The sequence below is a fragment of the Gorilla gorilla genome, chromosome 1 (assembly GCF_029281585.2).
Source record: "Gorilla gorilla gorilla isolate KB3781 chromosome 1, NHGRI_mGorGor1-v2.1_pri, whole genome shotgun sequence".
Taxonomy (NCBI): Eukaryota; Metazoa; Chordata; class Mammalia; order Primates; family Hominidae; genus Gorilla; species Gorilla gorilla.
This window is the reverse complement of record NC_073224.2, coordinates 162,139,448-162,151,969: the sequence shown is the minus strand read 5'-3', so window position 1 is coordinate 162,151,969 and position 12,522 is coordinate 162,139,448. Positions and strand designations below refer to the sequence as shown.

The 12,522-nt window shown below is 37.4% G+C and overlaps 1 protein-coding gene across 6 annotated transcripts in view; it reads left to right on the top strand.

Annotated features, from left to right (window-relative positions):
• MIGA1 (mitoguardin 1) overlaps positions 1–12,522 on the top strand; it is a 95,811-nt gene that overhangs the window by 20,958 nt on the left and 62,331 nt on the right. For all 6 annotated transcript variants that reach the window (XM_055351114.2, XM_004026010.5, XM_055351116.2 and 3 more), the window contains 4 exons: positions 1,165–1,342; positions 3,112–3,248; positions 6,763–6,889; positions 11,270–11,403. In XM_055351114.2, the coding sequence (XP_055207089.2) occupies positions 1,165–1,342; positions 3,112–3,248; positions 6,763–6,889; positions 11,270–11,403 (576 nt within the window). The remainder of the gene's footprint in view (positions 1–1,164; positions 1,343–3,111; positions 3,249–6,762; positions 6,890–11,269; positions 11,404–12,522) is intronic.

Sequence of the window (12,522 nt, the reverse complement as noted above, 5' to 3'; positions counted from 1 at the left end):
ACTTTTGTAGGACTCTTTCAGTATTTTCTACGAGTGCCTGGTGATTCTTGATGATAAGATATGCAAAAAAGGTGTGGATTTCACCTACATTTGCAGCACCTCTCTCCCGCCTCTCAACAGTGTATTCTTTCTCCACCAGTTTTGAAACGATGCTTGCTGACCTCTTCTTGCTAACGTCATGCTGTGTCTTGTCCATGTAAGCCAATGCTAATGTCTTACCTCTCTGCAAATGCCTGTCTCATTAGTTTAGGGGGCAGTTGGTTGCCCTCTGATCTCCGTATTCTGATGGAGTCAGAATACTTTATTTTGTTGTTGGAGGGTTGAAAGTGACATTCTTTCCAGCTCTCAACATTCCAAGCCTTTAGCTTTATTTTAGAGTTCCTTTGCTTTTAGGTATTTAATAGTGTTTGTCTCCCAAGAGAAAGTTAATCGCTTCTTGCTCTGATGTTAGTACTTATATAACTTAGTACTTGTATAACTGTATTTATCCCATTATGCTGTAATTATTTGTCAATATATCTGTCTCCACTCTTAGCACACTGCTTGAGGGAAATAGAAGAGTATATGCAAAATGCAAGATCTGTGACCTCCGTATACCTAGTGCTTCCTGATTGGTTGTAGGCATTTATTGTGTGCTCATAGAATAGAATTACAGTAAGATTTTAATTTATAACACAGTCCTGGTACTTTAAGATTCTGAAGAAATATTTGTTAAATAATTTGTGAATAAAATGGCTTATTTAGAAAGTATTTAGAAATGGATTTAGCTTCTATTTCCTCAGATTTCCAGATAGTTTTTTTTAAAGCTCAGTTTAATCATCCCTGTAAAAAATCTTGCTGTGATTCAGACAGAAGATTCAGTTGCGTGAATTAATCCTTAATTGCTCAAAAAATATTAACGGGGTTAAATTATTTTCTGCTCCTATTGACTTTGGGGTAATATTGTTTACCTGAGATCTTCAGAGTAGTGAGTAATAAATTACAACATTTAAGATATTTTTTAAAAAATCAAATTGGGCTAGCTTGTCATTGAAAGAGTGAAATGATATTCTCTTGATAGTATTTAGAAATAGGTTAGATTAAGAGTAAGTTTAGTTATTAGGTCCTTCTTTTAAGTGAACAAATTAAAGATATTTTTTTCAATTTTAACTGAATCTTTTCCAGATCAAATTTTCTCCGGTGGCTAAAAAGTTGTTTGTGATAACTGCAGTGAGTGCTATATCTGTAATTTTTCTGGCCCATCACTTTAAAAGAAAACGTGGAAAGAAGAAAGGAAAAATATTACCATGGGAACCAGAGCACCTCATACTTGAATACACTAAAAGAGCAGCATCAGACAAAGGTATGTGGAAATAGTTGAAGTAAGTGTACAAAAGAAATTTTATGTGTAAATCATAACTGGAATACAGTGATTTTGGTCTTTTAGTCTCCAGAATTTTCTTCCTAATATATTATTTAACTCAAAAGTAGTATAGATTTATTTTAGAAAGATTAGAAAATGTAGATAAGCAAACAAAAAATTAAAATTACTTGACATTCTGGTACCCAGAAATAACTACTGATAATACTTTCATGTATATCAGTCCACTTATATTTGTATTTAAATGTCATATTGAGACATAAAATGTTATATACAAGTAAATTATTTATGTATTTTAAGTAAAATTGTGATCAGACATTTTGTAACCTGCTTTTAAGATATTTGACAGTGTGGAAGAATGTCTTTCCAGGTCAATAAATATCCGTCTGTGCTATCATTTTTAATATATAACTAGTGTTAATCTGTACGAATGTACCCCAGTTTATTTAATCATTTCCCCATTGTTCCCTTTAGGATGTTTGTGTTTTTCTTATTTTGTGTATCCTTGTCTATTTTCCTTAGTATGTAGAGTTCAAGAAGTAAGTTGCTGTCTTTTAAAGGATCTTTAATTTTTGGTAAAGATATCGTATGAATAAAAATAATTCCTTAAACATGCTGAGTTTCTTAGTTTTTTATTATTTAGTGAGTGTGTGATATGCTTTTGTGAGTCATCTGTCCAGCATACAATTAATGAGTGACTATTTCGTACTGAGTGCAGTGAACATTGCAACAGTAATGATTGCTGTCACTTGCTGAGATTTTATTAGGTCTCAGGTAAGTGCCATATATTCAGTGCTTTATTTAACCTTACAGCAATCCTGTGAATTAGGACTATAGTCTTGTTATTGTTTCTATATTCTACATAAAGAAAACTGAGATATGCAAAAGCTAAGTGACTTGCCCAAGGTCATATAATTTATAAGTGCCGGGATTTGAATCCAGGAACATCTTAACTGCTGCATTAAGAAAAACTTATGCAGCATGGTGACTCGTTACTATAATTCCAGCACTTTGGGAGGCCAAAGCAGGAGGATGGCTTGAGCCCAGGAGTTTAAACCAGCCTGGACAACATAGTGGGACCACATCTTTACAAAAATAACAATAAAAAAATTGTTTTTTTTGGTGTGGTGGCACAGCTAGCTAGTCCCAGCTACTCGGGAGGCTGAAGTGGGAGGATCACCTGACCCAGGAGGTCAGTGCTGCAGTGAGACATGATTGCACCACTGCACTCCAGCCAGGGTGACAGAGTGAGATCTTTTCTCAAAAAAAGGAAAAAAAAATACCAAAAAACTAATGTCAGTCTTAGAAGAATGGATAGATGAGTAGAAGAGGCAGAAGTATAACTAATTTCAATACAATGAGATTTGGGTAAGGTTTAGAAGTAATTCAGAAAAGGAAATGCCTATATTTTGTTAAATTTACAGTTTAACAAAATTGTAAATTTAACATAGTCACCAGTATTTTTATACTGGTTACAATAGACCATTCAAATACCATCCTAATTTATTAGGTGAATATTCTATTCTTCATTTCAGAAGCAGATTTTAGCAGTGTTGAAAAAAGATTATATAAGATTATATAAAGATTTAGATTTTAATAATGATGTACATGTAATAATTTACACAATTGAGTGATGCATGTTTTAAAATTAGAAGCTTTCTGGATGAATATATTATAAACTCTGAAATTTTTACCTGAAATTTATTATTGGCACTATTGATACTTTTAATATTAGTATGTTTATTTGATAGGTTCAAGTTGTTCCAGTAGCAGACAGAATTTGACATTATCTTTAAGTTCTACCAAAGACAAAGGATCTCAAGTTTATAACTATGCTAATGGAGGACTTTTCAGTAAATATTCAGGTTCTGCACAGAGTTTGGCCTCTGTAAGTACAGAAAAAATATTAATTTTTAAAATTTTTGTTTATATGTCTTCTGTGATCTATTAGTTTAAGTGTCATATAGTTCTTAGTATGGAAATACTCTTAAGAAATCGTCTGAATGTGCTTTCTTTAGGCAAGTAAAATACCTTTTTGCTGACTATTAGTCAATTTGGTTCTAGGTTTCTTTGAATAAGTGATGTGGTCTCATTGGGTCCTGTGAAAATAGTGTTGATGTGGAAGTATTGCTTCAAAATTAGATGTTCTTGTTTTCACTAATTTGTGGGAGCTAAAAATTAAAACAATTGAACTCATGGAGATAGAGAATAGAATGATGGTTACCAGAGGCTGGGAAAGGTAACGGGGTGGAGGGGAAGTGGAATGGTTAATGGGTAAAAAAATATAGGCAGATAGAATAAATAAGATCTAGTATTTGATAGCACAATAGGGTGACTGCAGTCAACACAAAGTATTATACATTAAAAAGTAACTAAAAGAGTATAATTAGATTGTTTATAACACAAATAACAGATAAATGCTTAAAGATAAAGGTGATGGATACCCCATTTACCCTGATGTGATCACTACATGTTGTATATATCAAAATGTCTTATGTACTCCATAAATATTTACACCTACTATATATCCACAAAAATCAAAAATTAAAATTAAAAAGAGTTATTAATTTAAAAGAATTAGGTGTTCTGCAAGAAGCTGGACAATGCAGCCAGACTTGGTGCTGGGTCACAGTAATCACTTGATGAGCCTACTTAGGTGAAAGTATTTGGTTTGCTGAAGCCAAGTGTGAGGTTCTTCACCTCCTTCTTTGAATCATTAATACAGTATTGACTGACAAGCAGGAGGCTGCCCATCTTTATTTGGAGCATTACTATTAATGCTGATTGACAAGTGAGGAATGAAGTTAGTATTTGTTTAAATCTAATGTGATTTAAACATTAATTTAAAAAACAGGTAGAATATGTACCTGCTATTAAATACAGAACAGGCAAAAGAATATACAATGAGAGCTGGGTGCTGTGGTGGTGCCTATAGTCTCAGCTATTCAGAAGACTGAGGCAAAATTGCTTCAGTCCAGGAGTTTGAAGACAGCCTGGGCAACATAGAGAAACTTTGTCTCTAAAAAAAATAATAATAAAATAAATGTGTTCCTGATCCACTCAATTCCCCGCCATGGAGATAAACAACATTAACAATTTTTTTTTTTTTTTTTGAGATGAATTCTTGCTCTGTTGCCCAGGCCGGAGCGCAGTGGCGCGATGAGCTGGAACTCAGCTCATTGCAACCTCCACCTCCTGGGTTCAAGCGATTGTCCTGCCTCAACCTCCCAAGTAGCTGGGATTATAGGCATGTGCCACCACACCCAGGTAGTTTTTGTATTTTTAGTAGAGATGGAGTTTACCATGTTGGCTAGGCTGGTCTCGAACTCCTGACCTGGTGATCTGCCTACCTCAGCCTCCCAAACTGCTAGGATTACAGGCATGAGCCACCATGCCTGGCCTGTATTCATTTTTTCTTCATAGTTTATAGAACACCATATTCTGTTCTGTACCTTGCTTCCATATTTCTTTTTTTTTTTTTTCTTTTTTTTTTTTTTGAGACGGAGTCTCACTCTGTCACCCAGGCTGGAGTGCAGTGGCACAATCTCCGCTCACTGCAAGCTCTGCCTCCTGGGTTCATGCCATTCTCCTGGCTCAGCCTCCCGAGTAGCTGGGACTACAGGCACCCGCCACCACGCCCGGCTAATTTTTTGTATTTTTTAGTAGAGATGGGGTTTCACCGTGTTAGCCAGGATGGTCTTGATCTCCCGACCTCGTGATTCATCTGCCTCGGCCTCCCAAAGTGCTGGGATTACAGGCGTGAGCCACCACACCCGGCCCCTTGCTTCCGTATTTCACTGGAATATATAGCTGCCCTATTCTGTAATGCCTAAAAATGTACTAAATTTTTAAAGGCTCTTCTAGGATAGGAACAGCTAGATCAAAGGCCTACAGACTTTCAGTTTCTCTGTGAAACCGAGCAGCATAATGAAGAATATGCCTATTCTTTTTTCTTTTTTTCTTTTCTTTTTTTTTTGAGATGGAGTCTCACTCTATTGCCCAGGCTGGAGGGCAGTGGTGTGATCTTGGCTCACTGCAACCTCCACCTCCCGGGTTCCAGTGATTCTCCTGCCTCAGCCTCCCGAGTAGCTGGGATTACAGGCGTGCACCAGCACACCGAGCTAATTTTTGTATTTTTGCATGGTTTCACCATGTTGGCTTGGCTGGTCTCGAACTCCTGACCTCAAGTGATCTGCCCGTTTCGGCCTCCAAAGTGCTGGGATTACAGGCGTGAGCCTCTGTGCCTGGCCAGAATATGCCTGTTCTATAATGTGAACTTCCTCAATGTCTGAGAAGTGCCTCTTCTGAATTTCCTCAATTGAAAGTTGAAGCCCTTGTTGACTAGAAGTAGATAAGGTGAATTTCATGATAATAGTGTAACAAGTCTTTAGAATCACTGTACTGTACTTGCCTAACTGAACTAGTCATTCCTCTTTTGTTAAATCTTACAATTTAACAAAAATATAAATTTAACATAGTTGCCAGTATTTTTATACTGATTACAGTAGACCACTCAAATACCACCCTAATTAATTAGGTGAATATTTTACTCTTCATTTCAGAAGCAGCATAATCTGTAGGCTATATGTTGTAACTTGTTGCTCCTAGGCTACAAACCTGTACCACATGCTACTGAACTGAATAATGTAGGCAGTTGAAACACAATGGTATTTGTGTATCTAAACATATCTGAACATAGAAAAGGTACAGTAAAAATACAATTTTGTAATCTTACGGTAAGGTTGACTGTTGTATATGTGGTCCGTCATTGACCCAGATGTTGTTATGTCGAAAGTGTCTGTAGTTAGTTTGAGATGCCAGCAGAAGAGCCAAATGGAGTCACCTAAAAGGCAAATGAAAATGTGGGCTTAGATTTCTCAAAACTGAACTGGAATTAGGACAGAACTGGAGTTAGGAATTTGAGAATCATCTGCATGGAGGTGATTGAAATGATTTGCTCAGTGGACCTTGCTAGGAGAGGGCATTTACAAAGATGATAGTGGCTTTTTTATTTTAGGTATCATTTAGCAGAGAGTCAGCATTGTAAAACATTCTAAAAGAAAAATAAGCTAGCTAGCTTAAATCACAGTAGGTATAGATAAAATTTATAAGTGAGTGCTTAAAAGAATAAATGATATAAACATAACTGCCTGATTTCTGATGGAAATAAGTGATTTACCTTCAAAATACTACTCTTCTTGTGTATTTTTGAGCAAACAGGCTTAGAATAAATTGTGATTTCTAAGTTTGATTGATTATCATCAGAATTATTTCTTCATGTGGAAATTACATGGATTGTCTTACCACTAATAGGATTTATAAAAATAATTTGTAAATATGAAATATCACAATATACTATCATGAGAGAGATTTGAAGTAACTTCTGTCCATCTTAATTTTAGGTCCAGAGTGTCAATTCTTGTCATAGCTGCGCTTGTGGCAATTCTAATTCCTGGGACAAAGCAGATGAAGATGATATTAAACTTGTTAATATTCCTGTGACTACCCCAGAGAACTTATACTTAATGGGTAGGAATGAGATGATAACATTTTAAGATATTGTGCTCACATTTAATTTGTTTTGTTCTTGTTTTTTATTTATTGAGACAGACAGGGTCTCACTCTCACCCAGGCTGGAGTACAGTGGCATGATTACTGCTCATTGCAGCCTCAACTTCGCGGGCTCAAGTGATCCTCCCACCTCAGCCTCCTGAGTAGCTGGGACCACAGGCGCATACCACCATGCCCAGCTAATTTTTTAAAAAAATTTTGTAGAGATAGGGTTTTGTCATGTTGCCAGGTTGGTCTTGAACTCCTGAGCTCAAGCAATCTGCCCGCCTCAGCCTCCCAAAGTACTGGGATTACATGCGTGAGCCACCACAGTTGGTGGTAAGTTGAAATTAAAAAACTGAATGGTTCTAAGAGAAGCAACTATAATTTTAAATGTTCTTATATCTGTTGTATCTAGTCTTCATAACGTCATACATTGTGTTAGTTTAAACTAATACAACAAAATTAAAACAGCAGAAAGAGTTTTGGAGGCTAGAATTTCATTATCACTGGGCTGAAATCAATATGTCAGTAGAGCCATGCTCTCTCTGGAGGCTTAGGGGAGAATCTTTTCCTGGCCTCTTCCAGCTTTTGGTGGCTTCCAACATTGTTTGGCTCGTGGCCACATCATTCCAGTCTCTACCTTTGTCTTCGTGTCACATTCTCCTCTGTGTGTATCAAATCTCCCTATCTCTCCCTCTCTCTCTCTTTTTTTTTTTTTTTTTTTTGAGACAGAGTCTCACTCTCGCCCAGGCTAGAGTGCAGTGGTGCAACGTCGGCTCGCCGCAACCTCCACCTCCCGGGTTCAAGTGATTCTCATGCCTCAGCCTCCCAAGTAGTTGGGCTTACAGGTGTGCATCACCACCCCTGGCTAATTTTTTGTATTTTTGGTAGAGATGGGGTTTCACCATGTTAGCCAGGCTGGTCTTGAACTCCTGAGCTCAGTTGATTTACCCACCTCGGCCTCCTAAAGTGCTGGGATTACAGGCGTGAGCCACCTCACCCAGCCACCTTTCTCTTATAAGGACACTTTTGATTAGATTTAGGGCCCACCAGATAAAGTAGGATAATCTCCCTGTGTTGGGATTCTTAATTACATCTAGAAAGATGTAAGATGTTACCTTTATTTATAAGGTAACATTTACATGTTCTAGGAATTAGGACCTGATATCTTTGGGTGACCATTATTCAGCCTACTACACTATCTTAACCTAATCTGTTGACTGTTATATAATGAATCTATCAGAACTCACTTTACTAAATATGTTTTATCTAGCTATCATTTGTATTATATCCAGAAAAAAATTTTAAATAGAAAGAGGCTTTCTGTGTTTCACATCTCAGTATTTCTTGACTTGACCATGAACATGTCTATGGAGCCTCACTGGAGCCCTGAAGAAGAACCAAATGAACCTGTTGTTGAATCAGAAAATTCAAATGCTTTTCCCTGTTCTCTATTCTGTTTCAGGCTATCCTCCTTTTAGTGGAAATGCATACTAAATAAAAAACAAAACCAGTAAACTTGATGTGGCCCTGGCCAGTGAGCAATAAAGGGTTGATGGCTCTGTGTAGAAGGACTGAGTGCCTCAGAATGCATTCCTACTCTCTAGAATAGTTAGACTATCTCATCTCCAGTGCCATCACAGTGGGTACTCCTATGGGGAAAGAAGGTCTCCAGAGAGTTAAATTCACATATTTCTAGATTACTCTGTGTCTAGGAAACTTAACATTCACAGCTTCTGTTAATATTACAAGTTTATGGCTGGATATGGTGGCATGTACCTGTAGTCTTACCTACTTGGGAGGCTGAGGCAGGAGGATCACTTGAACCTAGGAGTTCAAGGTTACAGTGAGCTAATTGTGCCACTGCACTACAGCCTGGGTAACAGAGCCCATTTTCTTAAAACAACAACAACAACAACAACAACAACAACCTCAGAATATTAAAAATTCAAATTGAAGAAATGTAGAGTAAAACTAGAGATGCCACAGGGGGGTCTTTGTGTTACAGGATTAAGCTTGCAAGGAGCCCTGTGGACCACCTGGTATCATCACCCATCTGTTTCAATTCTCTTTATAAAATTGAAGACCTTAAAAAAAGATTGGTGACATATGTTTGACTTGCTGTTACAAAACTGATGATATTTGGTAGTCTGGACTATATTCTATAGTGAGGTAGACATAGTACTTCTTGAGGAGACAGGTTTTATCTTTGTGTTATACAACTCTGCTGTAAAATAATTCCTCCTGAAGCCAAGTGTGGTGGCACATGCTTGTAGTCCCAGCTACTCGAGAGGCTGAAGTGGGAGGATCCCTTGAGCCCAGAAGTACAAGACCAACCTGGGGAACATTGTAAGACCCCATCTCTAAAAAAAGAGACCAAAAAAAACTAAAAAAAATAAAATAAAATAATTATTCCTGTGTTCATATGTTCAGCCAAAATAATAAGTGTGTAGAAGGGATAGTGTGAGAAAAGGATGAAGAAATTAGAGTTGCATAACTTGGAGAAAGGAGAATAGATAGTGATATAATTGGTTTTTATGTGCATAAATGTTTTATGAGGAAGATTCAAAAGCTATTTTTTGCTACAGAAAATCAAACAAGAAGGAAAGGCCTGCATTTCATTTTAAGAAATTTTAGGCCAAGTGCAGTGGCTCACACCTGTAATCCCATAACTTAGGGAGGCTGTGGTGGGAGGATTGCTTGAGCCCAGGAGTTTGAGACCAGCCTAGGTAACATAGTGAAACCTCATCTCTACAAATAAATAAATAAATACATTTAAAAAAATAAAAGAGGCTGGGTGTGGTGGCTCACGCCTGTAATCCCAGCACTTTGGAAGGCTGAGGCTGGTGGATCACCTGAGGTCAGGAGTTCGAGACCAGTGTCGCCAGCATGGTGAAACCCCATCTCTACTAAAAATACAAAAATCAGCTGGGCGTGGTGGTACATGTCTGTAATCCCAGTTACTTGGGAGGCTGAGGTAGGAGGTTGCAGTGAGCCGAGATGGCGCCACTGCTCTCCAGCCTGGGCAACAGAGTGAGACTCTGTCTCAATAAATAAATAAATAAATAAATAAATAAATAAATAAATAAATAAATGAATAACAAATAAATACGAAATTGTATTCATTTAGGATTGTAGGTTCTATAGGTAATTGAAGAAATGACTTGAGAGGAGAGGTATTTTTTAGCTACCATATCTTAAAAACATCGAGAGAATGACTTGCCCAGATTCTTAAACAGCTTTTAAAGATCTTTTTCTTTAATATTTAACATCTTAAAAATACTTTAAAAGTTGAAGTTTTAAACTATTTTTGTTTTGTTTGAAGTGCATAATTATTTTTGTAAGCTTTGTTTTTTAATTTGGAGAAAAGGAATCACATGTTCATTTTTTTTCACACAAAGCTTTCTCTCAGCAAGGAAATGAAATTCCTACTTGGACTATAACTAACTTTTGATGGGTTCATTCAGTATCTTGCAGATTTTTAACTCTGGCCCACCAATTTATCCAAATCCACCTGTTGGGATCATAGTGGTTCAGGACACCCTTTAAGGGACAAAAGGTGGAAAAGGCTTTTATTTTAGACTTCTATATTATCTTTTCTTCAGCTTTACTTTCTTTTTTTTGAGACAGTCTTGCTCTGTCACCTAGGCTGGAGTACAGTGGTGCAATCTCGGCTCACTGCAACCTCTGCCTCCCAGGTTCAAGCCAATTCTCCCGCATCAGCCTCCTGAGTAGCCATGATTACAGGCACATATCACCACACCTGGCTGCTTTTTGTATTTTTAGTAGAGATGGGGTTTTACCATGTTGGCCAGGCTGGTCTCGAACTCCTGACCTCAGGTGATCCACCCACCTCGGGCTCCCAAAGTGCTGGGATTACAGTCATGAGCCACTGCGCCGGGCCATCTTCAGCTTTACTTTGTTCTTCTGAGAATTTATAAACCCGGTAGCTTTTTGTAAACTGGTTTCTTCTATCTTCCCATTAGTTTTCCTTTTAATTTACAGGGATATTTTGAAACATAGTTGTGTAACTATAAAAAATAGCTATTACTGTGGAACTTCTGATGAATTCATTATATTCTTTTAGAAAAATTCTGAGCACCATATACATTTGTGTTATATTTTTAAAGAAATGAAAACATATTGGCCATTTTGTCTCTGATTTTTGGTTAACTGGAACCATAGGCTGAGAATGTATTGGGAAACTAAGATTCTGTCATGAAATGATGTATGATTCTTTAGTGTCAAAATTAGACTGTGACATCAGTGATAATGTATGAAAACATTTCAGGCCCCAATAATTTTATTTTGGCATTGATTTTGCACAGTTAAAATTGTTCTGTTCTTAATTTTTAGGTATGGAATTGTTTGAAGAGGCATTGCGTCGATGGGAACAAGCTCTGACCTTTCGCAATAGACAGGCTGAAGATGAAGCCTGTGGTTCCATTAAACTGGGTGCAGGAGATGCCATTGCTGAAGAAAATGTAGATGTAAGAGTGATTGATTTGAGTGGTCTTCATAATATTAGAAGAATCAAACTTTTTTTTTGTTTTTTTGGTAGAGATAGGGTCTCACTATTGTTACCCAGGCTGAGTCTTGAACTCCTGGGCTCAAGCGATCTTCCCGCCTTGTCCTCTGAGTAGTTAGGACTATAGGGATGCACCACCATGCCAGGCTAATTTTAAATTTTTTGTAAAGATGGTGTCTCACTATATTGCCCAGGCTGGTCTCGAACTCCTGGCCTCAGGCAGCACTTTCACTTTGGCCTCCCAGAGTGCTGGGGATTATAGGCATGAGCCAAGGTGCTGACCCAAAGTAATTTTTAATGTTGATTCAGTATATTTGCTTTATGTGCATTTAATAGAACTGTTTTTTTCTTCTTCCTTGGGACAATGTGGGGTATTTCTTATTGGTCTTTTTCTATCCAGGTAGTTGTTAAATGCCAGATTTACCATTCATCAAGTTTATTGACTTTCCCAGGATATGCAAAATAAGCAGATTGATTTCTAAAGGATTTTTTTTTAAAGAAATGGGGTCTTGCTATGTTGCCCAGGTTGGAGTACAGTGGTTGTTCATAGGAACAATCATAGTACACTATACCCCGGAACTCCTGGGCTCAATCAATTCTTCTGCCTCAGTCTCCCAAGCAGCTGGGACTGCAGGCACATTCTACCTTGTCTGGCTTGGAATTTTTTAAAGTTTGATTTGTGCTTTGGGATTAATTAAGTGCCATTATGTTCATAAAAATCACATAAAGGTGTAGAGCTAGACTAGTCCTTATTGATCATTTAGTTAAGCTAGTGGTTCTCAAACTTGAGAATGCATAAGAATCACCTAGAGGACTTGTTAAAACACAGATTTGGAGGCCCTACCCCATGGGTTTCTCATTGACTAGGACTGGGGTGGATCCTAAGAATTTGCATTTCTACCAAGTTCTTGGGTGATAATGAAGCTGCTGGCTCAGGGACCTTACTTTGAGAACTCCCAATCTAGTCTAACTCCTTAATTTTATAGGTAAAGAAACTGAATCACTAAGAACTAAGGTAATTTTGCCAAAGACACAGCTAGAACCCAGGCCTCTTGACTTCTGCTGCTGTACTCTTTCCACC